The sequence below is a fragment of the Apus apus genome, chromosome 17 (assembly GCF_020740795.1).
Source record: "Apus apus isolate bApuApu2 chromosome 17, bApuApu2.pri.cur, whole genome shotgun sequence".
NCBI lineage: Eukaryota > Metazoa > Chordata > Aves > Apodiformes > Apodidae > Apus > Apus apus.
In genome coordinates, this window is record NC_067298.1 from 5,281,945 (window position 1) to 5,308,750 (window position 26,806).

At 48.8% G+C, this 26,806-nt stretch overlaps 1 protein-coding gene across 8 annotated transcripts; it reads left to right on the plus strand.

Annotated features, from left to right (window-relative positions):
- The first annotated feature begins 2,558 nt into the window (after positions 1–2,558).
- On the plus strand, positions 2,559–23,434 carry EXOC7 (exocyst complex component 7). 8 transcript variants are annotated; one of them, XM_051634768.1, is made up of 21 exons: positions 2,559–2,716; positions 3,428–3,493; positions 4,571–4,755; positions 5,738–5,843; positions 6,356–6,578; positions 8,151–8,318; positions 14,130–14,222; positions 15,214–15,282; positions 16,574–16,719; positions 17,023–17,175; positions 17,867–17,965; positions 18,574–18,636; positions 18,939–19,005; positions 19,353–19,391; positions 20,446–20,511; positions 20,906–21,026; positions 21,451–21,546; positions 21,837–21,900; positions 22,438–22,479; positions 22,653–22,786; positions 23,186–23,434. In XM_051634768.1, the coding sequence occupies exons 1-21, from the start codon at positions 2,657–2,659 to the stop codon at positions 23,286–23,288; spliced, it is 2,163 nt and encodes a 720-aa protein (XP_051490728.1). In that variant the 5' UTR covers positions 2,559–2,656; the 3' UTR covers positions 23,289–23,434. The 8 variants fall into 8 exon arrangements, with proteins under 8 accessions (XP_051490728.1, XP_051490729.1, XP_051490730.1 ...); XM_051634769.1 differs by lacking the exon at positions 19,353–19,391; XM_051634770.1 differs by lacking the exon at positions 15,214–15,282.
- The last annotated feature ends 3,372 nt before the right edge of the window (positions 23,435–26,806 follow it).

Here is a 26,806-nt window from a genome sequence, read left to right on the forward strand (position 1 = left end):
TCCAAGTGACCACGGCACTGGGGATGCAATCCTCACTCATCCACGCTGGCTGCGTTTCCCACCTCCTGCGCCCACGCCGATAGTGAACGCATCCACTTGGATGAAAACCCTGCATCTGAGGGGAATTCTTCTCTTTATTCAGTCTCATGGAGGGGCGGGGGGGGAAGCAAAGGGCAACTCGGCATTCCTCTGCGGCCGCTGCTGAGTCACCACGTTTGCCTTTCATGCCGGGGCAGCTTTGGAGCAGCGAGGGATTCCTCCGGGGACCCCGCGGGCTGGCGGTTCGCAGGGCGGGAAGAGCGGCGGGGCCGCGGCGTTCCGGCGGGAAGGCGGCGGGATGGGGATTGTCTCCAAGCTGCTGCTCTGCCAGCTGCACCCAAGGCTGGAGAAAGAGCCAGACAAGCTGGGAGGAGGGGTGTAGTTACATCCTGAAGATCCCGGCTGTGCTTGGTGCCCTTTTGCACAGGATCATAACACACGTTCAGGCTGTGGCATTTCTACCCTTTCTTGTTCGCTTTACCAGAAACAGCCCCTGCTGCTTTGATTCTTGACCAGCAAGCCAGGTTGATTTTTTTTTTTTTTTCCCCCCTGCTGCTTCCCCTTGGATGTGGTGGTTTTGCACAGACTCCAGCAGTTTTTATGTGATTTATTGGCAGACTGACTTTTGGTATGTTTATTCACCCTTTACACCCCAGCTGGGATGTAAGCCGGGTGCCTCTACCCCAGCTCTTTGCTCTGAGGGCTCAGTCACTCCATGAGGAGGGGGTAAGGGAGGCTTTTCAGGAGATACACAGCACAATTCAGAGGAGAACACACAACTGCTCCCCGTGCTTGGTTTAGGAAGGTTTCCTTTTGAGCTTTGGCTGCCCTTTGAATGAGGGGCTGAGTGTTGGCAGCAAGAGCATGGCTTGCTGTAAAAAGAGATGGCTTGGGGAAGCTCAATCATGTTAGCCCAGAGGTGAAAAGCACAAGAGGTGCTGGGTGCTGATCCTGGATGGGGACCAGGACAAGATTCCCCTCTAGCAGGTGTCCCCATAAAACACGGGCAGGCAGTCACGGCCAGGCAATGTCACAGACATCGGGCCCAGCGGGCCTGGGCGCAGCTGTGTGCAGCGTGATAAGGTGGGTTATGAAACGCATCGAAACTGTTGAACAAAACAGACATGTTGGGCTTTTTTTCAGTTTGTTTCCAGAGCCTGGAGTGGTTTGACAAGGGCAAGATGGATGGGAATGTGCCGGTCCCTTCGCACGGCAGGAGCTTTGCCTCAGAGCAGCAGGAGGTGGTGGGAGGCTGGGACTGTCTGTACTGATAAAACCAGCTCCCAGCTCCGGGCTGGACATAGTTTATGAGGATGGAGAGCCCTGTAATTTCTTCAGTGTGTAATAAATCCAGCTAGTGGAAAATGGATACGGGACAGGGGAAGAATCATAGAATTGTTTTGGTTGGAAAAGACCTTGATGCTTGTCAAGTCCAACCCAGAACTGCCAAGTCCACCAGTGAACTGTGTCCCCAGGCACCACATCTACGTGGTGACTCAGCTGCACCTTCAGGCCGTTTCTTCTTCTTCCGGAGTGCCCCACAGTCCTGCAAATGCCTACATTTCCATAATTCACATTCAAATTTCTGCACTTTCATTTTCCGGGGCCAAAACCCCTGTAATCTTCCCCCATGCCTTATTTCTCCCCTCAGGTGTGCAGCACAGTGGACCCTATATACAAGTTAAAATTTTAATCAAAGAGACAAACAGTACCACAGCGAGCACTGAGCAAGGATCTGCAATAACTAGACCTTGAAGAAGCCAATTAATTGAGGTTTAGAGAGTGTCTCATGTAGATTACAGAAGACTTTAAGTCTATATGGATAATTGGACCTAAGGAATGCAGGGGGTGATAAAGAACCAAAATCAAGAAGATTGATGGCTAGTCTTGAGCAGCTGAAGATGTAGGAGTTGTGATATTGTGTCCTTTGGGTGAACTTAGCTCGTTATGTCTTTATAATAGTAAAAATCATACCCCACCAGGACAATAAGACCCCTGCCCAGGGGAAGAGGCTTTCCTTGAGCATGTGTGATAGTACAGATAGTGATGTAACCACGTTATAACTCGATGTTAATCACTAACCAATCACTGTAAGGAGGATGTACATGGAAACTTGCTAACTCTACAGTTTTGTGTATAAACACGTTACGAAAAATCTCTTTTGGCGCGCTTGACGTGCGGGAAGGCGCCAAGCCCCCCCCAGCTTCGTGCAAACCGTCTCCTTCCCAAAAATAGCCCCTTAGCGTTGAAACGCTCCCTGGAAGGGGCGATCTGAAAACATCGGGACCCCGCGCGGTGTGAGGATGCCGCTGATGCCGGGGCTGGAAGGGATAGGCCAGCCCGGCCCTGCCAGGACGCGGGGGACAGGCTGGGACCCGCCGCTCCCAAGATGGCGGCTCCTCCTTCCCGCCGCTCCCAAGATGGCGGCTCCTCTTTCCCGCCGCTCCCAAGATGGCGGCGCCTCTTTCCCGCCGCTCCCAGCCCGGCCTCCCTCGCGCATGCGCGGCGCGCCCCGCCGCTCCCAAGATGGCGGCGCGGCCGTGACGGGGCGGGGGGAAGAGGCTTCTCCGCGGTGGGGCTGAAGGGAGGAGCGCGGCCCCGGCGCCCTCCCGGCAGGATGTTTGCCACCGAGGAGTTGTCCGCTCGCAGGAGGGAGATTGAGGAGAAGCTGAAGCAGGTGGGGCTGGGCGAGAGAGCTGCTGCGGGTGGTGCCGCGGCCTAGGCTGGTGGGGAGCGCCCTGGGGCCCCCCAGAGGGCCTGGCCACCCTGCTCCGGGCCTGCGTGCATCCCTAGGTCTCCTTCAGGGCTTAGCCCCCTTGTTTTCATGGTCAAGAGGTGTCTCTGCCCCCCACTTCAGGCCTGGGACCCTGCTTCTAGAGCCTGGTAGCTTCTGGGGGTTCTCCCTTCAGGTTTTTAGGTCCAGCCTGCAGTGCCAGCCCTTGCACGCTGCTGTTTCCCCCCCATCTCTGGTCTTCAGTGATGTGAAAACAGCTTTATGTTGGCCTCTTGGGTTCGTGGCTGTGCATGAGGTTTGGTGGTGACTGTGCCACACCTGTGCTGGGCTCTGGCAGGGAAACCTGCAGTCTGAGCCAGGCTACCTCTCTGGTAAAGATGGTACTTTATATCGTGCTGTGACTGTAGTGTGTTAAGGCTCATGGTATTGGATGGAAACGAGTAGTTCATAATGTATGAGTGAAGTTTTTATGTCTCTCACTTCGGGTCAAATGCCCTCATTTCTGTTAAGGGGTGGTGTATTGAAACGTGGCCTCTGCATCAGACCAAGCACAGCTTGATGTAGCTTTTAGCAGGACTGGTGAAAACCTGCATTTTTAGTGACTTAAATGCTTGGTGTTTGGGATTGAAAACTATTTTTTCATCCTACTGGCAGGAAGAAGAAAACCTGTCCTTTATCAAAGAGAGCCTTGAGAAGAGTGACCAGCTTACAAAGAACATGGTAAGGAAGACCTTGAAGTTTATCCCTGTTGTTGGGACTGGGTTTACTTTTTGTCAGGAGAATCTGTTTTCAGGGCTGTCATTGTGCCTCTCTGAGGAATGCAGAGTTATAAACCACTTGCTCTGCATTTGTGTTTTACACTTCAGTGGCTGGGCAGAGGAGAAAACGGATGAATGTTTCAATCCTAAGCCTCCCTCCTGCGGAGATGAGAGCCCAAATGAGCTGTTGGCCTCTTCTCTTTACAGCCTGCCCTCTCTCTTGGGAAGAGATACTAATGGACCCCTAGACTAGTTTGTGCAACAGCATCATGTTATTTCTTCATAAAGTCAGGTCTCATTTGGAGTTTATTTTGGGAGTGTCCTGTTTAAGAATTGGAAAGTCATTGTTGTGCTCTAATTGCTCATAAGCTCCCAGCTAATACACCATATCCAGTTTTGGGCTCAGTGCTTGAAGAAAGTCATAGAGGCACCATCAGAGAAGCATGGAAAATATCACATAGAAGCAAATTTTGAAAAAAATTACATTTTGGCCTAGAAAAGATGACATGAAGACACCTTTTATGAGCTTACCAAGTTCTTCAACCCTTCAGAAGCAATATCACAGTCCCTTTTAAAAAACAGCTGTCTATGATGGAAAAAAAGGTTCATTCAATACAGGTCCTTTGCCTTCATGCTGTGCATCTCCTGTTTGGTCCTTAGTAGTAGGGAGCAAAGTAGCTGCTGATTGATGCTTTTCTTGCTCTTTTTGACTATGGCAGCTCCAGGCAGTTCTTGTGGATTTGTTCCTTGCTCCTCCTTAGTACTGTTTTGGAACATTATTTTCATGCTTTACAAACATTTAATTCAAGATGGACCCATCTCTGTATGACAGGTGATCTGTTTTGTGATTAGATTAATAGAAATTAGGACATAGGGGGATGAAACAGTCTGCCTGAGGAGCCATGGCAAATTAGTAGCACAGCCCAAAAAGAGAAGCTGGGACCAAGTTTCCCTGATTGCTGTGCTCTAACTAGTACCCTGCTGTATGCATCCAGGTGGAAGGATGTCCTCAGCTCTTTGATTCTCTCTTGGCATGTAGGTTTCTATCCTGTCCTCCTTTGAGAGTCGTTTGATGAAGCTGGAGAACTCCATCATCCCTGTCCATAAGCAGACAGAGAACCTGCAGCGCTTGCAGGAGAACGTGGAGAAGACCCTGTCCTGCTTGGATCATGTCATCAGTTACTACCATGTGGCTAAGGACACAGAGAAGATCATAAAGGAAGGGTGAGTTAAGCAGCTAGATCTTGCTGGGAAGCTTCGTCCTATTGAACCTTTGGGATAGAGGTAGTGGAGTTGACACACAGGTCATAATGTTCCTGTGCTGGTTTGGTTCTGGCATGGTTTAGGTGATGGGGAAGGACCCCAGGGGTGGCTCCTGTAGGAAGCTACTAAAAGCTCCCCCAGCTCAGGTGGCCAAGGCCAGAGCCATTAGAGAGACAATGGATGTGCCTCTGTGATTAACATATGAACCAACTGAAGTAAGACCTGAGCAGAGAGCAAGGGGAGAAGAGCTGAGCTGGAGAGGTGAGAGCAGTGCTGGGGTGAAGATCCCGAGGTTGGTGGAGAAGAAGGTGCCCAAGCAGAAGTTTCCCTGCAGCCCATGGGGAGATGGCAGCTTTCTTTCCCCCCCCACACTCTTTCCCCACCATCAGTCCACAGCAAAGCTGGCTGGCCTGACCTGCAGCAATCCCCAGAGGACAGAGTCTGCTCAGATTCTGCTCCAATATCTCTTCCAGGTTTTGCAGACATGCTGCCATACTAATCTTAGAAGCATTGGTGGCTTCTCTTTTTCCCTCTGTTCTTTTCCCAAAGGTTCTTCCTGCCCTTTTGATGTTGTCACTGCATCCAGGATGAATCAGAGCTCTTCTGGAGCCAGCTTTCAGTCTCTGGAGGGTGTGGTGACTGGAGAACTGGGGTGGGATGTGCAGCTTCCTCTACCTTCCCTTCAGGGCCTGACAGGGAGAGGAAGGCAAGGCTGAGAGTTGTGTGCTGCTCAATCATCAGCACATCTGCACTTGCTGCATGGGTTGAGTGTTCTGCTGGGGCATTGGGTGGAGGCAAAAGGGAATCCCTTAATCTCCTCCTAGTTGAAGAAAAGGAAATTGGCATTTTCCTTGTTATTTTTATCCTGAGTTGCTCTGGTGCTTTCTTACCTTCTTTCTTTGCTTCTTGAGTCATTGCTTTTTATTTTTGGTTTTATTTTCAGGCCCACTGGGAGGCTGGAGGAATACTTGAGCTGCATGGACAAAATCCAGAAGGCAGTTGAATATTTCCAGGACAACAATCCAGACAGCCCAGAGCTGAATCGTGTGGTAGGTTGTAGGCCTGGAACCTGGCATGGGTGAGAGAGGGATGATGAAGCCCTGCTGCTTGCTCATGCTGGGAGAGGCTGCTGGGCTTACTGCTTGGTGAAGGTATTGGGGCCCATCTGAAGAAGCAGTTGCTTTGGCTTCTCTTGAGTCTGCACTCAGCAGCATTTCTTCTGGTGGTGTTTTGCTCTTTATGCATCAGCAGGGCTTCTGAAAGTCTGCCTTGCACGTGTGGTGGAGGTGGCTGCACCTCCTCCTGAGGAGCTCTTGTCAGTCCTTCAAGTGCTGGAGCAGAATGGGAGATCCAATGAAATCCCACTTGAAGACTGAGCAACTCCCAGGCATTTTTTTTATTTAATTCACTTTAAAAGTCTCTTAGCTACAGGGGTAGGTGTTTGAAGCATGCAGTATTTGTCAGTGGTTAGAAACACTGCAGAAAGGATGTTCTTATGCAGAAATACTCATGAGTGGTTACAGGAGCCCTGTGCTGCTTCTGTCCTTCTGTCCTGTGCCAGAAATCCCTCTTTGAGAGGGGCAAGGAGTCCCTAGAGTCCGAGTTCCGCAGCTTGATGACACGACACACCAAGCCTGTCCCACCCATCCTCATCCTGGACCTGATCAGTGGGGATGATGAGATGGAGACACAGGAGGAGATGTCTCTGGAGCACCTCCCGGAGAGCGTCCTGCACGACATCATCCGCATTTCTGGCTGGCTGGTGAAGAACGGCAGGAACCAAGGTTGGTGGTGCTGCCTCTTGTTCCCTTGTAGTTCTGTACCAGGTGGGCACTCTCCAGCTACTTACCACGTGGGGCTGAGACCAAAAGCAGGGTGTTGGGGACTGTGTGTGGCACTGCACAGCTTGGCTTGGAGATCACATTTGTTCAGGCCTGGAGCCTCTGCTGTGGCTAACAAGCCATGAGTCACCCTGCTGTGTTGGTGGCTACTCGGACTAGTGACTGCTTTAGTGGCACCTTTTAGGTGAGTCATTCAGTCTCCTTTCAGTCCCCTTAAGATGCTGCTGTTTGTAGTGAGACTGAAGTGATGGCTAGTTGGTTGAACAGAATGATCTGGTTGGTGAGAGAAGGAGCTGTGTAAATAAAGGATAAATTATCTTAATTCATTGTCTGTCCTGTAGCAGAAACTCATTTAACTTGCATCTGTAATGCCTTCTGATGGAGCTGCAGGGATCTAGGAATTATAAATGTGCAAGAGACTGGTCACTTTTTCCCACTTGGGAACTATTTATGAACAGCATTTTTGTATTAAATGTTACCAATGGCAGGGGAAAAGCAGCAGAGGAGAATTCCTGCAGTCAGTCTCTTCTTGTTCTGCAGCATCAAAATCTACCTACAGCTTTATACACTTTTATTAACTTTTCCTTTGGGAGTGAATGACTTTGTGGCCTTGTTACAGGAACCTGTGCTTTCACATACATGCAACTACTAGATTCAACCTCCACCTCAGTGATTCTCTCCTGAGTGGAGATTACTGTCTTTAAAAGCTTCTTAAGATTTTTATTCCATCATCAAAGGCAGTTCAAGCATATAGAGCATATTTTGTTTGTCAGTTTGTGTTCTTCTTTCAAATAATGAACTGTCATTTATTTCTTGAGTGCTCTGAATACTCAAGTGTGTAAAATCTCTCCTACTGGAAACAGAGCACTTCAATTGACATTGATTGTTTTGCACAAATCATGGAATTGTCAGGGTTGGAAGGGACCTCTAGAGATCATCTAGTCCAAATCCCCTGTTAAAGCAGGATCACCTGGAAAATGTTGCTCAGGACTGCATCCAGGGGAGCTTGGAATATCTCCAGAGAAGGAGACTCCACAAAATCCTGGGCAGCCTGTCTCAGTCCTCTGTCACCCTCACTGTAAAGAGGTTTTTCCTCATATTTAACTGGAACTTCCCATGTTCCAGCTTGTGCCTGTTGCCCCTTGTCCCTGGGAACTACTGACGAGTCTGGCTTCCTCTTCCATGCACCCACCCTTTAGATACTGATAGGCATGAATAAGGTCTCCCCTCAGCCTTCTCACTTCTCCCATCAGTTCCACAAGTCATGTACTCGTGGTAATGGTGCACAGACTAAATGTTGTGTGTGGTGGGAGGGCTGGAATGAAAACTGCAGGGAAGAGAGGAGAAGTTCTTGAAGAAAATATGAGAGGGTCTGGGAGGGAAAAAAAACACTTTGGGGTCCCACATCAATGCTTGTAAGTCCCCTGGGGGCACAAGGTGTTTGAGGAAAGCTGAGTTTTACCATCTAGTGTTCCCTGATTTCCTAATCATCTTCTTTCCACCTTGTCTCCTTAGATTTCATGACTGTTTACTTCCAAATCCGCTCTGTCCAGCTCGACCGCTCCATCAAGGGGCTGAAAGACCATTTCCGGAAGAACAGCTCTTCCACGGGGGTGCCCTATTCCCCTGCCATTCAGAACAAAAGGAAGGACACCCCCACCAAAAAGCCCATCAAGAGACCGGGTGAGTCCCTGAAGGAGGTGCCACTGGACTGTGTATCCTCTTGACGGGGTATCAGACAGGTCACTGCTGAGGTGGTGCTTTTAGGAGAGGAGCAGGGGAACTCAGAGATAAGTGCCTCTTCTCTGCCCTGCGTTGAGGTTACAGGCATTTTCTGTCTCTGTCGAGTCATTGAGTCTGTTCTCTGGGCAATGTAAAAGGAGAAGAGGGGTCCTGTAGACAGGGAGAGAAAAGGCTGTTGCCTTAACAAAGGAGATAAGTAAAAGGAGACCCGAGAGGGCTATGATATGATCTGAGAACACCTGTCCTCAGCCTTGCAGTGCAGAGTACAGCCTGTGCTGCAGCAAAGCAGGGAACTCGGATCTGATAGAACACATCACTTTAGTCATTAGTTGTGAATAAATTATTATTGTGCTGGGAAAGCAAGAACCCGTCAGGAGTTGAGATGGGGACTAGGTAGGGGCCTGCAGGAATGAGATCCAAAGTTGTCTGAATTTTGGAAGGGCTGTTAAAGACTTTACTCGACCTGTCTTTGGAAGAGGTGTGAGCGTGACTGGGGGGGTCTTTCCACCTCTCCTTAGAATGGAGTTTTGCTGCTGTTTCCTGCAGTGGGTGAGGCTGAGCACTCCAGTGTACCCAGTGCTGAGCTGGAGTACCCTTCCCTGAAATGTGCCATCTAGTGGGAGCATGGCCAGAAGGAGGGACAGCAAAAGCTGGCACGTGCCTCCTGCAGCAGTGCAGTGTCCCTCTGTGTGTCACAGCACCCTGTTGTCTCCTCTGTGAAAGTGCTGAAAGTCAGAAGAGTTCATGTTTCTGTGGCTTTACCTGGCCAATACTCTCCCACCCTAATAATATTCTGGTGTTACCAAATACTTCCTGAGTTCAGGAAAATAAGAGTAAATGTGGGTAGGGACTGGGAATTAATGGGATGGGGAAAGGGAGGAGAAGAAGTATCCATTTTAATTGTGTTGTGTTTATTTTTATAATCCTGATGGGAATGCAATCCTCATCCCAGGTAATGTGCATCTATGTGTGCGTGTGCTGGCCCTGGTGCTCTCTCTCTTCACTTCTGTGTGAGGAGAGGCTTTGCTGGGCCTCTTCTTGCTAAAGCAGAGGGTGTGCCTGGGATATTTGGAAAGGGAAGGCTGTGACATCCAGAGATTACCCCTCTGGTCTTTTAAAATCAGTGTGTGCCGTTGCTGCTGTGTCCTGGAGCTGTTCCTGAAAGCTGATGTGCCAGTTGCAGTTGGTAGATGCAGTCAGTCTGCAGATTTCAGTGGATTTTCCCCTATAAGCAGAGAACCACCTGACAAGGGGATGGCTCACCCCACACTTGACTTTCCTCTGGAGTTTGGCAGGTAGTTAATTGTGTAAGAATTTGCCCCCAGTGCTGGGAGACCTGCAGAGGACAAAATCCTTCTGCTAAGGAGAACCAGCCGTGCTGCAGATGGCAGGAAAACAGTGTTTCAAATTGCTCCTGAGCATGATGGCAGTCATTTGTGTTCAGCTCCCAGACAGTGGCTCCTGCCCAACAGCATCATTGCAATAGGTAAAAAATACTTCTGTGTGGTTCAGTAGCTCTCTACTGGGAAGATGCCAGATACGGATCTAGAGTTGAGCCCTGGGGAACTCAGGTTGTGGATGCTTTAGATTTGGTCCACAGTTCTCAGTTATCATCTGATACTGAAAAGATCCCTGGGTTTTGATTGCAGCATGCTCAGCAAGTATTTCTGAGCAGCTTGCCAGGTGATAACATCTCCCCTGTGCTTTAGGTAAACAGAGATGGAGGAGACTTTTTTTTTTTTTCATGGGCAGTTAAAAAAAAATAAAAATCACTAGGATTCTTTTAATGAGTCTCAGATCTTGGATGCTCAGAGAGTAAAAGGAGTCCACGTGTTTGAGATCAAAAGCATTTGTTCCCCACAAACTGGGAGTTTAATTGGAGTTTGTGAGAAGGGCCAGGTAGAAGTTACAGAGCATGGTCTGAATGCACTTGCAAAGCTGACAGTGTATGAGGGAAAGAGCATTTCAAATGATCCACTTGGGTATTGTTAATCTCAAGAAAAAATAGTGGCTAATTTGTCTCCAGTCTTCCATGAACAAGGACAAAGAATGAGACTGTAGTTCTTGAAGGACAGAGGTGGTTAAACCTCATACACCAGCCATCTCTTATGGCTACTAAATTGTACTGAAATTAAAAATGGAGAAAAAAAAATAGTCTTTGAGCCAAGATTTACCATTTTTTTTGCAGTTCCATCAGCTTTCAAGGACTGCTCTGAGGTGGAGGTCTTATAGCCTCTTCACACAGGCACAGTGGCACTGTTCAGAGCAATATTCATCTGGTGGTGTTTAATTCCCCTGGTTTTAGCCTTTGTTCAATTATGGATAAAGAATTTTTTTTGTTTTCTGTGCTGTTGCTTCAGTAAGTAATATCAAGTTCTGTCAATTTGGGTTTCAGACAAAGGAGTTTTCTCATTGTTCCAACAAGTGAGTTCATTTCCTTTAGTCCTTAAGGAAGAATATCCCAGTGCACACCCCAATGCACACTTTAACCTGTTGCAAGGGATAAATAACAAACTATATCTGATGTGCTAGCTTGTTCACCCACAAAGCAAAGTGCAAGAGAGGCTACAGCTAAAGGGAAGGTGAGGTGTATTAGGGACAGAGTAACGAGGCAGAGACCCTCCCCTCTCCCCAAGATGCTGTGTTGGATTCTGGACAACATGCTCCACATCCATATGTTGTTGCAGAGGGTCTTCATCTCTCTGTTGCTGTTTTATTTGTTGTGTACCCTGTACTGTCTCCTGTTGTTAAAGCCTGCAGTTGAAAATCTGACTGCTGGAGATGGTTTGAAAGCAGAGTTGTCTCCTCTTAAACGAAACTTCCCAAGCCAAGTTGAGCTGATGAAGCCATCTGTGGGCTTTTTTCTTTTTTTTAGTTTGCAGTTAGAAATGTCAGCAGTCTGCCTCAGAGAGCAAGAGTATTCAGATTCCCAAATCATCCTGCTGCAAACACATAATGCCACTTTCTTTGTGATGCCTGTGGACCCAGTTCTCTTTTGTTTGCTTGAGAGCAGCAGGTATCTCAGAAACTCTGCATCACCAGGGAAGGACAGGGACAAAGGTGCTGGTAGCAGCTCCCAGCCTGGCTCTCTACAAAGAAATCCAAAGGGCTTTAGCCAGTTTTGTACAGACTCCTTGCAGCTGAAAAGAGGATGTGTTGTCCTTCTGCTTGTTTAGAAAACTGCCTAATGGAAGAGAGAAACAATTGGAAAACTGCTTCATATATGTCCAAAAGCCACTTTTTTTAACAATTGGGTCACAGGAGCAAAAGTTTCAGGGTTCTGGGGATTTTTTTTCACTTTTGGAGGGGTTTGATGCTCTTTGCAAGCCATAGGGAGCCCTCTTCCAGTTCACTTAATGTTCCAGTTTACCTGGTGGGGAGATGTTACCTGCAGGCAGGCTGTGGAGTCTTTGTGTGGCAGAATAAAGAGCCTGTTCCTGCTTCCCACTTCCCCCTGCCTAGCTGAAATGGGATGTTTTCATTAGCAGCTGGAACACAGTCCTATTTGGTTTGTGAGCTGCCTAATAGGGGAAAACAGTCATGAAACAAAAGCATTTGGCTTCCACTAGAATTCATTAAAGCCTCATTACAATGCTAAGTAAGAGGGATGCAGCAGCACTGAAGTGATGCCCCTGAACACTGAACAGTGTAAACACAGGTAATTGTGCTTATGCAAATAAAATGTACCAGAGGAGTTTCAGCTCTCATCTGAGAAGAAGCTGTCAGGGGTGGGCTGTGGAGATGTGCACTGCATACCTGTGAAGTGATATCCTAGTGACAGCAGCAGCGGTTGTATTGTCTGCTTGGTTTTCACACCAATTTATTTTCCTTTTTTATTGTTCTTTTTTTTTCCCCTGGATGCTTGAAAGTGGGAAAGATGAAAGAATTGGTAGAAGAACAGTACCTGGGTTGAGCTGCTCTGCATCAGCTGGGCCATAGTAACAGTAAGAAGAAGCTTCGTGCACATCTCCAGGGCTTGTTACAGCCCTACTTGCTTAGAGGAACTTGCTGTTGTGCCCAAGCTCTTAAGGTTTCTGAAAGTAGCTAAGAATAAAGTGGCAGTGAAGAGCAGGGAGAAGCTTGGAAGAAGAGGCATAGTCCTCTCATTTGATCATATGGCAGAAGCTAGGAGAGAATGCATCAGCACAGCAAGGGTGTAAGTCTTCTCATCTCCCTGCTGTGGGTCTAGAGGGGAGAAGTTTCCTGCTAGAAAAATGTGTTTTATGGATATGAATTATTTTTTTTCTTTCCTAAGTAGTTAAGAACACTCTGAACTGGTAGAAGAAAAATGTTGCCAGTGAAACACTGGCACCAGTCAACACTTTAGAAGCCATGCTTAGTAAGTGCACCAGGTTAAGGCAGATTTGTCATTATGGAAACTTCTCTCTCCTGTTCTCTGCCATTAGAGATGTCCTGCCTGGGGGACCTGAAGCTTCCTTTTGTATACCTGTTTATGGGATGAAGCTGTCCTGCACCCCAGGATGCTCTTCTGCACCAGTGTGTCCTTGGGCTTCCCGTCAGGATAGCAGCCCTCAGCCAACACTCATTTCCAGGCTGCACTGTGGGTTGCAGTTATAGGTGGAAGTTGGGATTTTCTGCGTGTCTGAAGTATTTGTTACTTTAAGTGGAAGAACAATTCTTAATTTTGGCAGCAGCATTTTTAGTTCTTAGATCCTTCATTTACTCAGCCTGCTTCTGTTTCATCTGGGTCTCCTATAGAAACTCCCTCTACCTTCCCAAAACTTTCTGTTCCCTGTTGTGCAGGCAACAGCAAAGCTCTGCTGTGAGAGGGTGTCCATGTGCTTGTGATAATTGTAGCTTGTTGCATGACAACTAACCTTTTAATGTGGAAACAGTGCTTAGTCTTCACTTGTCACATTAATGCTTTGTTTTGTGCTTTCTAGCTGTATACCCAGCATTGGCTTTTGTTCAGCTCTGTCTGTTTTTTTGTGTGTGTTAAGTATAAATCTTTTAACCCAGTGTTATTTTTTTTCCATGGTTTTAATTGATTTGCAGTCCCTTAGAAGAGAAGTGTCTTGGGGATTAGGGTGACTGAATGCAAGTTAGACATGGGTGGGCAGCATCCATTATTCTAGGATAGCTGTGATGGGAATTGCTGCTGCAATTGCTCTCTCTAGCCCAGGGGTTGTCACCCTTTTATCTCTTCCTGGAATGCCAGAGGTTGTTCCTTGTCTTGGCTGTGGGGCACCTTGTGGGTCTGTATTGAGCATGCTCAGAAAATACCCCATTGGAAAGGCACCTCTTTCTGTAGCTCTAACCAAGCAGCTGCAGTTGTGGCTCTGGGGAGCAGGACAGAAATGGTCTGTACTGCAAAGCCCTGCTCCCACAGCTGAGGAAAAGCAGCAAACCGTGGGTACTTGGATGCAGAATACCTGCTTACATCAACTCATTACAGAGAAGGGTGCCTCGTTGTTTCTCTTCTCTGCTAGTGCTTTCTCACCCAGCCTCACCACCTCACCAAACTGATTTGGGCACTCCCTGGTTCTGTAATCCTGGCTGGAATTCATGCCCCCACCCTCCAAGCAGGGAAGCAGTCTGGAAATGCCATTGTATCTGCACACTTGGACATGAGTTTGGGGTTCACATTCCTGTACTGAGCATGCTCATTGGTGCCCAGCATCCTCTTGCTGGGCCCAGGTGACTTGCTGGTGGAGGGCTGGTATTCTGGGTTTGTTTTCTTTCACTCATTTTCTAGGTCTTCTTGTCTCTTCTCTTTGGCTCTGGTAACAGGCACGATCCGTAAGGCTCAGAACCTTCTGAAACAGTACTCTCAGCATGGTCTAGATGGGAAAAAGGGGGCCTCTAACCTCATTCCTATGGAAGGTAATCACAGCTCTAGCTACTTCACCCTTTACTTTCTCTGTGTATCAGCCTTGCTTTTCCAGGTGGGACTTCCATTAGCCCAGTGCTTGGTGGGCAGCATTGCATAGGTACAGCTGTCCTTCAGGAACCAAGGAGATGCTGGAGCACCAAATTATTTTTCTGAGTTTAATATCTGAATTTAGAAGTCCCTGTAAACACAAGTTGAGGTGAAGGAGAGGAGTGTTACCTTAAAGCAGTTGACCCACCATAGCTACCTGGCTAATGGAAGCGCTCTGCTCTGATGACATCAGCTTGTGGTGTTTCTGTTCTTTTTCCTTTTTGCCTGGACTTTGAGACATTCCATTTCCTGGTGACCTTTTCAAACCTGTTGTTGAAGTGTTGGACCACAACTAGCTCAGTGCAGTGTGACTGTACATCTTCTCTGTGGAGGCATACCTAAATGGTCATCTTCTGTATTCTGATCTCCTCTGTTTAAAGAGGTTGCACCAGATAAGGGAGATCACTTGATTCAAAGCCTCTGTAAGACCTTTCTGTCTCCTGCTGTGGTTGCATCCAAAGTAGGTCTCTTCAGCACCTACACTGTAGTCTTCTAAATCCCAGATGATGACTAAAATCACTCAATTTGGGGAAAAAAAATTCTCGTGCTGAGCAAGAGATGGGCTTTGAGTTTGGATTCGTAATGGCTGTAAGTACAAATTGGACTTCTGGTGCCTGCAACCCCATCTAGAACTTAGGGCAGGAGGTTCCAGGGACTCCTGTGGCCCAATAAATGACTTAACTCACACTTCTCATCAGGTTTCAAAGGGTTGCTGCTGCTGCATAGCCCAACAAAGGGTCAGGTAACGTTCCTGGGACTATGTAGGGGAAAAAAAAGTGTCCATCAGATCAAATAAGCCAAGCTTGAAGCAGCTTCCAGCCAGTGTGAGCATCCATGCTGTAACCACCCTGGATAAATTGCGCCTTCTGTTTGTGCCGGCTGACATCTCACTAGGTCATGAGCATGATTTACGAGTTAAACACCTTTGCGATACCCTGAGCGACAAGCATGGGCCGGCTGCTGGTAAGTACCACCCTGCCACTTGGTCACGAGCTGGCTAACACCCCTTCTTTTCAGCATGTTTGACTGTAGTTTTGTAGCCAGTGGCTGTTATCTCCGTGGGCAGTCCTGGAGCATGGGCCTTCTCTGGCTAAGAAGCTCTGGCTCTTCTTGGTAGAATTCGCTCCTACTAATCCTACACACCCCAAGCCCTCAAACAGGGAACCCCAACTTTGTCCAACCAAAGACTGGCCACCATGCTGAAGGGCACTTTCCTAGAGGTAGCTACTGTCTTGTTTGGTGCTGAAGTGAAGCAGACAGGAAAGGGATCACACGCAGCATGCAATACAGTGGGGCACTCCCCACCAGAGGCAGTCTGTGAAGCCACATCACATTTGTGTGTCCACTGCTGACCATAACTTTTGAAAGATCAACCTGAGGGGCCTGTCAGTGTAGGGAAGAATTGGTTCTTTCTCCATCCAAAGTTGCAGATGTTGCTGGGAGGAGAGAGGCGGCAGCCTGTAGCTTTGAGATCAAGGCCTCTCTGTGTAACCTTACTGACTGGTAGTGGTTTCTACAGGGGTCTGAGTTGTGCAGGATGGTGTGAGTCCTTTTGTGCCTGTCCTGCTGACATATCCAGCTAGTGGTTGGCATGAGTTGATGAGGGCCCTTGTATCATGCCAGCACTTCTCATGCCTTCAAACGTAGGTTCTTTGAAAAATCTTTGTTTGTATGCAGCCTTGTGTGGCAGATAGCTCACCTAGCCATGCTGATATTCCTGCTTTATAGGATTTAAATGTTCATCTGCCTGTTTCTTATCTTCTGTTTCTGCCTGTGGGAAGAGGCTGCTTTCCAGGACAGCCTGGATTTCCCAGAAATGTTGATGCAGAATGGCAGTTCTTCATCTGCATGACGGATGGAGATAAGGAATTCTAAAAATACAAGCAGAGATGTTGAATAATTCACCTCAGACCTTCCTGAGTTTAGTACTCTCTGTTCGAGCCCTTGATTAAATTTAGTCTGTATCCCAGAAGAGCTCCAAACTTGCCTTCTGTCATGAGGCTGGAAAGAACTGGTGTACTGATGCTCCTGTTTCTTGAGCTGCAGAGGACTCTGCATCCCTCCCGCAGGGGACACAAGCCCAGGGGGCAGGTTTGGTGAGAAGATGACTCTTGTTCTCATGAAAGGATGGGTGCAAAGCCAGAACCTCCTTTTCCAGAAGAACCTGGTGTAAAACCAAGGCCTTGGAGTGAGCAGAGCTGCTGGAAGCTCGGTGTGCATTCTGTTCTCTCTCAAAGCCATCTTGCCCTTACAGGGAGGGACGACGTCTTCGACATCGAGATCGACGCGTACATTCACTGCGTTAGCGCCTTCGTCAAACTGGCCCAGAGCGAGTACCAGCTCCTGACAGAAATCGTCCCAGAGCACCACCAGAAGAAGACCTTTGATTCCCTCATCCAGGTCAGTTGAGCCTCCCTGCTTGGCTTCTCTTGGAAAGGATACACACCAAGGTTTTTTTTCCCTTGCTCTTCATTGAGAGGATATGGATTCCGCCACCACTTTCTAGGGTTGTCCTCCAGGACCTGTTTAGGGAACTGAGGTCTGCACAGACCCTGGAGAACATGTGCTTAGAGTTGCTCGCTGGGTACCACAAGTGGCCCATCAGCTACATTGGCATCCTTAATGAGTATCCTGCATTGAGCCCCTTGTGCTGCCTGGGCAAAAGATGTGCTGCTTCCTTCTGAGCCTTTGGCTTTGTTGCAGGAATCATTAGATAACTTGATCATGGAGGGGGACAACATTGTCTCAGCTGCCCGGAAAGCCATCATCCGACACGACTATTCAGCTGTGCTCACCATTTTCCCCATCCTTAAGCATCTTAAACAAATGAAGCCAGAATTTGACCAGGTCTTGCAGGTAAATGTGATGTGACTGGAGTGGATCCTGGGGCTTGGGTTGTCTGCAGAACTTTTTGAAAGGGACGATCACAGTGACTTTGAACAAAGCCATGCTCCTTCTGTCCTCCAGCATGGACTGGAAGTGACATAAATACAGCTTGCTTCTTTCTGTGATGGTGAACCAGCATCTTGGTGTCTCTCAACAGCAGTTCTTTTTGGTTCAAGTCATGACCTGGTGATGGACCATCTACATTATTCTGCTGTATGCATGGCCTCTGAGGTGTTTCATCTCTGGTACTGTTGAACTTAGCTTAGACTCTGCTCACTGATGTCTGGAAGATGGGCTGCTCTGAGGGGAGCCTGCTGGGACTGTTTCACAAGGTTCTCCAGGTATCAAGTATGGCATCCAGGTTTAGCAAGGCTCCTTTCCATCTGCTTCCAGCTGGTGACTCAAGTACTATGTAAGAGGAAAGATGAGAAGTATCAAATCTTGGTCACCACTAGGGTCAAAACATCTTCCCTTTTTGGCTGGTAGAAGAATGCAGGATTTCCTGTGTTGTTGATGGTCCTCTAATGGTCCCAATGGTTCTCCTGGCACGTGAGGAACTGGGAATGAGATGCTGGGGTGGTGGATCAGGGAGGGTAGGTTCTGGATGAAATTTCAGATCCTCTTTGTTTTCCTTCTCTGATCTGTTATGGAACAATTTCAGGGAACTGCTGCAGGCACTAAGAACAAACTGCCAGGGCTGATCACTTCCATGGAGACCACTGGTGCGAAGGCATTGGAAGAGTTTGCAGACAACATTAAGGTAAAATTCTCCCTCAGTTTTCTCTCTGGCAAGACCAGCAGGCTTGGAAGAGGGGTTTTCTGAGCAGAACTCCTAGTTTGGCTTTCAGGTTTCTATGAGACCTGTAGTTTCTGACTCTAATCCAGAGCTTGCTGGATTGCTTTGGACAGTTAGCTGCAAATACCAAATGCTTGGTGCTGATTTCAGATAGAGGAGACCTCTGCCTAAGACCCTGACAGGCATAATAATTTGACATGATCTTGCAGGCTTCTGCAGATACCAAGTCAAGCTCAGAACTTAGTCCTATTTAAAAGTAAAGGAAAATTGCTGACTTGAAAAGTTTTGAAGGACTCGTGTTAAACCCTCGCTGTGTAAGGTGGCACTGCCCAGTACTGGTGAGCTGAACATTTGATGGTCACATGCTGAACGACCCCCTATGGTTCTCAGCTGCTGGTGCAACAGGAGCTGTCGTTTCTGAACACCAGGAGATGGCACTGCAAGAGCCAGGTCTGAGGATGTTAAGAGAGGCTGGATGAACAAGCCTACAGCTCGCTTGGAGCAGCAGTTGTATTGCAGGTGCCTTCAGTTTCCTTATGCACTAACCTTGTGTCTCTCTCTTTGCTTCTTAGAATGATCCAGACAAAGAATATAACATGCCAAAAGATGGAACAGTCCACGAGCTCACCAGCAATGTAGGTGATGATAATTTGAACCATCTTTGTGAGAAACAGTCTCTGAAAAGGTTTTTAAAATAATAGAAGTTAAGTTGTCTGGGTATTGGAAGGGCAATTAACTTGCTTCCATGGAGAGATTAGCTAATTACCCTTTCTAAGGCATGATGTGACTGTGTGGGTAAAACCCAGCAGCTCAAATGAGTGATTTGTTTCTTGAAGGCTTTTAAGTGTGCCACAACGAGTGGTCCTTCATGATCCTTAATGGCAGAGCATAGAGTAGGCAGTGTCAGTTGCTCACAACTTCCCTTCCTTGCTTTCAGGCCATCCTTTTCCTACAGCAGTTGTTGGATTTCCAGGAGACGGCAGGTGCCATGCTGGCATCACAAGGTACATACATGCATGGGCTTTGTTCAGGCATGCAGTTCCTTCCCCAAATTGTCTGGCCATCTTCCCTAGAAAGATCAAACCTCATCATGCACGGTGAGCTTGTTCTGTTCCTGTCCTCACCCTGTGGTTTGTCTTGTCCTCTGATCTGCCATGACTACCTAGTTGGTTACCTGGAGAACTCCAAGGGATGCAGACAGTTCTCCTGCCTGCTCTCCTGTGTGGCTGCTCTGTGTTAATATCTGCTTTGTTCTCAAAGGGATGGTGGTCTCTAACCTGTCTTTTTGCACTTTGCGTTTCTTTTTCTCTCTTCCCTCCCCTTTTCTCTCTGCTCTGCCTAATCTTTGTAGTCCTTGGGGACACATACAATATTCCTTTAGATCCCAGAGGTAAGCAGACTTACCCACACCTACCTGTTCATATTGCCTCGGACTCTGGTGACGTATGTTAATTCTTTATCCTCCAGAAGTGGTAAATAAATTAACACGTAATTGAAAAGGGAAAAAGGGGAGGGTAAGTAACTCTTGCCAGTGGGCTGGAGAGAATAGGGAGGTCTTGTCACCAGCAGACAATGGGGGATGGCACATGAGCTGAAGCAGGCTAAAGACGCCCTCATGGCACTGACTCTCTTTGGCACAGGTAGCAAACTGGCCCAGCTGGTATCGTGCTTTATCCCACGTGCTCTTGGCTTCTCATTGTCCAACTCCCAGCAACAGGAGCCTTGAGACCTTTCCCATGGGGTGCTTATGAACCCAGACCACCCGAGCTAGGCCCAGCTGCCAAGCTTTCTGGTGGGGGGAGGAGGAGATAGCTACCCCACGTGTCCTCCAGTGGGACCCATGCCCACAAGCCCTTGAGGGCAGAAATCCATCCATGCACAGAGAGAGGAGCATGTGCCAGCCCAGAGTCATTGCTTGTAAGGGCAGGCTCCTGTGCTGGTTCAGTCCCTCACGCAGGGCCAGGCAGGCCTTGTTAGCAACCATGGGGATGGCTGAAACTTTCCAGAGCCCTTCTGCTTGTTCAATTCTTGTTGTGTGCCTGCTGTTCACAGCGCCAGCTCTTTTGTTCTCTGATTGCCAATTTTTAGTCCTTACAAACCCTTTTCAGGTGGTGGGGAAGGATGGGGAGGATGCGTTTAATGACTCAATATTACTGATCAAGAGGATCTTTTCTAAACAGTAGGAAGGAAAGGAGAGATTTCTGCTGGGCTGCTCAGCACTTGGTGCAGATACCAGGACTGAGGGGTGCTGAGCTCTCCCACCCTCACCCTGGATAAGTCCCTGGCAGTTGGCACTGAAGCAGGGAGCTAATTTCACTGCCGATGGGAGCTCTGTGTTAATTCCATAGCAACAGGGATGAGGCTTGTTTGAATAGAGGCAGGCTGACCACACATACTCCTTTCCCTGTGGCATGTTAACTGGCCTGAGACTCTTTTCTTTTCAGAGACCAGCTCTTCAGCTAGTATTTACAGTTCAGAGTTCAGCAGGCGGCTGCTGAGCACCTATATCTGTGAGTACTCTGCACAGCTTCCCACTTCTGCCCCTTCACTTAACTCACCCTTGGGTGAAGAGCACAGACTATCTCTTATTCCACATGATCTTTCCATGTTTGAGCTGGAGTTGGATGGGAGGGATGGAAAAAAGGGTCAGACTGGGAGTTTCAGATTGTTACAGTTGGACAGGACAAAGCACTGTGCAGCAGCTTGCTGGGCTGCAGAGCTTTTGTCATCAGTTGCCTCAAACCATTAGTAGTATTGTTAAGTACATGTGATTGTACCTCACCTACACATGCACTTGGGGCTGTGCTGGTCACTTTGCTGTGACAATACAGAGCACTCAGTTTGGATCACCAGTAATGAGAGTTTTCAGTGCAAAACCTTTTGTTCTGTTTTTCCTTCTTCAAGGCAAAGTGCTGGGCAACTTGCAGCTTAACCTTCTTAGTAAATCCAAGGTTTATGAAGACCCAGCTTTGAGTGCCATTTTCCTGCACAACAACTACAACTACATTCTGAAATCTCTGGAAAAGTAAGTGTGCATCTGGGTAAATCTCCCTGAAGTCCCAGCTGGTTCCAAGCATGGTTTTGGAGCAGAGCTCTGCATTAAGTGCATTTACTTGCTGGCCTGTCTCATCTCTGCTCTTCCCTCCATCCTTGAAACTGCCCTTTCGAAAGTTTGGCACCATTATAAACCCTGTTACACGAGAGTGGAAGATAAAAGCATCAGAGATGCCTTAGGTTGTAGTGAGCCCTTTGGTCTTGGGAGGACTGAAGACGTGGCTTTGGGAAAGAACTTGGAGTAGCTTTTGTCTCCCAGTTTGTGCATTTCAAGGTCCCTTTGTATTGTAAAGGGCAGAAAAGAACGTGTTGATAGAGGCTTGAAATGTTGCCATCCTGCTGCAGCCCCGAGAGCAGCTGGCTCACATGCTTCCTCAGGTTTTCTGTTCTTTCAGGTCTGAGCTGATCCAGCTGGTGGCTGTGACACAGAAGACAGCAGAGAGATCTTACCGGGAGCTCATTGAGCAGCAGATCCAGACCTACCAGCGCAGGTCGGGTGACATTCTCCCCTCTTCCCTTACTTTTGTCAGTTGGAGAGCTCCTCAGGAGCCAGTGCTGCTGGAGCACTGGGAGAAGTTAGCCTGAAACAGAAATTTGTCTAAAACCAAAGCCAAGCATTTTGGTTTCCAAGTGATTTGTCTCAGTGGGGTGGGGAGGGTGTCACTGGAAAGTTTTGGGATGTGTGTTATCTGGGGTGGCCTTTGGGTCATGGATGAAGACATGTTCTGGTGAGGCACAAGTAACTCCACTTTGCCTCTTTCCAATCTCATTTCACATGCAGCTGGTTGAAGGTGACAGATTACATCTTGGAGAGAAACCTGCCTGTCTTTCAACCAGGAGTGAAGGTGAGAGGACGGACAAGAATGGTTCTGAGATGATAGAAGATGCCAGAAACTTATTTTCCTTTGTCATATTAAAAAATTCCAGAAAGCTTCTTAATATCTCATGCGAGTGTTGCTCTGCGAAGTGAATACTGTGTCTGGGACAGGATGAAGAGCAGCACTGCCTTCTAATATCCCCTGCCCCAGATTCATACAATCTCTGCCTTGGTTCTTTTATTTTCACCTGAGCAGACGCTTCTATTTTGGACTTGTTAAACCCTGAGACCTTCCCTTAGAAAGGGCTGGAAGCATAAAGAAGTCTATTTTTATGTCTGTTCTGGCTGAAAATTACCCTCATTAAACCTACCTCAGATGAAAGCCAATTGCTCAATGTTGGGTGTGCTGCTCCCTGTAGCTTTCTCCCCTCTCTGCTTTAGGAGAGAGAATTCAAGCCAAGTAGGCAGGATATTACTTAGGTTGGATGGGGAGTTGTGGGCAAACACTGATGTTAGAAGACTTATTTCTGGTGATTAAATAAAATCCTTCCCCTCTTTGTTGCAGCTCAAGGATAAGGAGAGGCAGATGATAAAGGAACGTTTTAAGGTAGGGAGGTGTTAAATGGCATGAGAACATCCCCTGGTTGATTGGGACAGACCAAAGATCTGCCTAAGGAGCAGGTCCTTCTGTCGGTGATGGGCAGTAGAGGGAAAGAACATCAGACTCAGTACAGAGACATGTTTGCAGACAGGACACTCATTGAGTTTTACTTTGGACAGGGTTTTAATGATGGACTGGAGGAGCTATGTAAGATCCAGAAGGCCTGGGCAATCCCAGACATGGAGCAACGGGACAAAATCCGCCAGGCTCAGAAAACCATTGTGAAAGAGACCTATGGTGCCTTCTTGAACAGGTGACAACTTCTTGCAACATTGTGCTCTCTTCTTTGGACTTTGGGGGCTGGAGGAACCTGAGCTGAGGCACTTTGCTGTTGTGCTGTCATAGCTTCTCCACCTTGCACGCTGAAACATCCCCAAGCTGAACTCCAGTAGTTGCAAACATCTGCTGTCACCCTGGTTCCTTGGTCGGGGTGTGTGCAGATGTTCTAGCTAGCTCAAAGCTCTGAGCCACCCTGGGCTGTTCATGGCAAACTCAGGAGACCAGATTGTAACCAGGTCACTTGCTCCCTACAAAATGCCCCATCAGATTCAAATGGGATGTGCTGGAGTGGAGCTGATTTTTGACAGAGGAGGGGCCAGTGGGTCTCTTTTGTTCCATTCATTTGTCACCTGAAGGTTGTCTCCTTTTACAGATATGGCAACGTGCCCTTCACCAAGAACCCTGAGAAGTACATCAAATACCAGGTTGACCAGGTGGGAGAGATGATCGAGAAGCTGTTTGACACATCAGCATAGATCTCTGGCTGTCATGTGCTCTCCAGCTGCCAAGTCAGGACTCTCTCAGCAGCCTTTGAGACTCCCTTCCCTTCTCCACTGCCCCATTGTGGTGGACAGGGTATTATACTTGTATTTATCAGATTTATAAACCTGTGGAAACACTACCTCCTGGTTGTTTTTGCCTCCTTCTATGAGTCTGGAGCAAAGGCTGCTGTGTGGGCTCTTGTGTTTGCACATCTTCAGGCTTGGGCAGAAGTGTTGGTGCTTTGATGTCCAGGGGAATGTGTGGGAAAAAACAACAAAAACTAAACCCTGCTGAGTGTAGGCCTTCTGTTAAGGGCAGGAGGCTGTAAGCTCCAAATGGTGCTGCCTGCTTCCCTGAGGGGTTTTGGGAATTTCAGTTCTGTAGGATCCCAAAGGATTTTCACATTGTTACTCTGGCACTTGGTTCAGTGCTGGGGCAGGATGCTGGTTCTGATGTGTGGTGGTGCCAGGCAGGTCTGCCCTCTAGTTACCTACAGGGGATGTTTCACCCCAGAGTTTCACCAGCTGTCCCAGCAGCAGTTCTGTCCTGTGTTGAGGCAGTGGTGGCAGGCTGGAGTCATGACAGAGCAGTGAGAACCAGAGGGAGCTCCATCGTGTCCTGGCTGGTTGCTGCACCTCATTGACCTGGGGCAGAGCACGTGTAGAAGTGTTCCCATACTGATTTCTGCAGAGCACCTCCTTCCCATCCCCATTTGTATTTGTTCCCTGCAGCTCTTTCCTGCAAGCAGCCACGTCCACTCCCTCCTTTTAACTCCTGGGCATCACATGAGAATCAAGTGCCCACTCTCCTGTGTGCCTTGGAGTGACACTGGTGGGATTTGATTCTGGAGCTGGACTCTGCCATCTTCACACCAAGGCCTCTGTGATCTCTGGCCAGGCACCTCCTGCTCCCACCTCACTCACTTCTGCTTGCTCTGTTGTGGGATCTTCTCCATGATTTTTTGTGGTAACACTTGAAGTAGAGGGTTTCCACAGAGCTAGGGGTGCTCACGACAGCTGCTGCTTTGCAATTTGGAGCAAATCCCTTCTCCACCTGAGCCTGTGCTGACAGGAGGCAACGTGTGCTGGGCCTGATCAGCCCAGCAGTGGGTGAGCTCTTGTGTCACTGTCTGGGGCACTGCAGGCAGAGCACGGGGAGGTGGGGGGGGGCAGGCAGCCCTCAGCACAGACAGGGAGTGACGGCAGATGGCAGGAAGGTGCAGAGCTGCATTTTAACCCTCGCTGCTCTGCATCCACCCACCCTGCCTTTTCTTTCCCAGCAGGGGGAGGCTGCTCTGTGCAGCGTCTCGGCTACTTCCTGCACTGTTTCCCTGGGGAAGTCAAGAGTTGCACATCCTCGGAAGAGGCTGCCCTAGGTGGTTATGGTGTCCATGGATAAGAGAGGCCACGTGGCAAAGGACAGAGAGGTGACAACCCGTGTCACACGGGAGCTGAGAATGCTGTGGCAGCCCCAGCTGCTTGCCTGGGTGCTCCCTCCACAGGGCTGTTTCTCAGGTAGCTTCTGGTCTTTCTGAACCCCTGGCCTCCTCTTTCTCCTCAATGTGGACCTGAGCATGGTTGGAAACACAACCTGCTCTTACTGGTGTAGCAAAGGCCTGAAAAACTGCAGATTTAACGGGCTTGTCCAGCCCAGAACTGGACACTATGTGGGTTCAAACCTTCATCACACCTGGCAGCTCATGGCCAGGTCTGGCCACGCAGGCTCACAGCACAGACCCGAGGGCCCTCCTCAGCAGGAACCTTCTCTCCTGCTCTGAGATCTCAAATGCCTGAGGAAACCTGAGACTTCAGTGCCAGCTGGTTTTCCCTCTGCCAGCTCCAAGAGCCTCTGGAGACAGCCAGGCGCTGCACAGAGTGCTTTTAAGCATAAGCAAAGTTCTGCTGGCTTGCATTGTGTGTAGTGTCAAGCCTGGTGGATAAGCTGACATTCACCAGAAGGAGCTGGATTCCATCTTTCTGGACCTGTTTCTGCCACAGCAGTGCTCTGATCCGAATTTCTTTCTCTAGGAGAGTGTGTGGAATTAGTTGTACTTAGGCTGAGGCTGCAAAACTTGTTTTATTGCAGCTGATCCCAGGGTGAAGAGATTCACCTGGAGCAGCTGCAGGCAAAGCCAGGGGAGGGAAGGGATGAACTTTGCTCACAGCCTTTCTGGAGCATCTGGGCTTTGCTGTGGGAGCTGGTATCCTCCTTGTGCTGATGCTCTTGTGCTAACCAGAGGCCAAAAGAAAGTGTGTGAGATCCCTTAGGGGGTGGGATGGGTCCACATAACTTCTTCTGGAGACTTTGGGAACACCTTTGCATGGCCTACACTGAAAGGGGCATTTCTGGCCTTTGCTGTCAGCCTGTCCCACCCAGGAAGGCTCTACCACTGTGGGGCTGGTGGAGCTGGTCCAGCTCAGCTCAGAGGTGGAGAGATGTAGTCAGAGAAGGGGATGCAAAATGTCCTGCTCCCTTCTGGTCCCTCCATTACCAACAACAGCAGTTGGCTGGGTTGTTTTCTATCCCAAGGATGCCCTGGCCACATCTGGAGGAATAAAGGGGGTGAGAGGCTGCTGGGGGCTGAGGACCTGGTTCAGTGGCAGCCATGCAGTAAGGAGAAACTGGAAGTGGTGAGTACCTGGGGGAAGAGCTGGCTTCTGGCTGTATGGCTCTTATATGGGAGTCCAAAATCCTTGTCTTCCCTGAACTAAAGGGCAAGTGGAGCCACTTGGTCCCAGTTTCCTAAATCCAGCCTCCTACTTACCCTGATTCTAACTCTTCCCAGATCACCTGCCCCTTCCTTGCACGGGGAATGAATGTAGGGAGGTGGTGAGGCTACTGGCCCGGCTGAGCAGCTGCTGCAGCAGCTCCCTGCTTTGGGAGCAGCAGCACCCTTCAGCCAGAGCCACCCCTCCTGAGGGGGGGAGCAGGGGGAGCCACTTGCCCCCTCAGGGCTGTCCTCCAGTGTCCAAGTCACGTCCAGGCTGCACAGCTAGGGAAGAGCTTCTTGTGCTCCTTGGCTTTTTATGGTAAGGAATGTCTTTGCAACATGTTAATTAAGAGCGATGATGGCAGCCAAGCACCGGCTGACACCCTCACAGCCCAGCACTTCACACCCCCTGCTATGAGCCCAGCGTGGAGCTGTGAGCTCAGACCATGGGAAGAGGCCATGGACCTGGCCTGGCACTTTCCCAGGGCTGGAGAAGAGCCCTCTCTGCCTCCCTCTGTGCCTCCTCCAAGGCTCCTGCAGGGTTTGACACCCTCCCGTTCTGCTCCAGCTGTTGGTCAATCCCCTGACACACGCAGGGACAGGTTGGGGGGATGTGTCTCTGTTTCCCTGGGGTTTGGGGCTGCAGCCCCATTTCTCTGGATTGTTCTTGGGTTTTGTTGTTGTTGTTTGTTTGTTTGTTTTCCTGCAGTGACCCAGGCTGGGGGAATGTGCCAGGGTCTGGCTGTGCTACCTGCTCTTATGGCTTCCTCAGCACTGACCGTTATTTTGGGATGGGGACCA

Excerpts from the sequence above, each read along its gene's own strand:
- EXOC7 (XM_051634768.1), top strand. The coding sequence starts at position 2,657 with ATGTTTGCCACCGAGGAGTTGTCCGCTCGCAGGAGGGAGATTGAGGAG. Across the intron at positions 8,319-14,129 it reads AAAGCCCATCAAGAGACCGG|GCACGATCCGTAAGGCTCAG; the intron begins GTGAGTCCCTGA and ends CTCTGGTAACAG. Across the intron at positions 14,223-15,213 it reads TAACCTCATTCCTATGGAAG|GTCATGAGCATGATTTACGA; the intron begins GTAATCACAGCT and ends ACATCTCACTAG.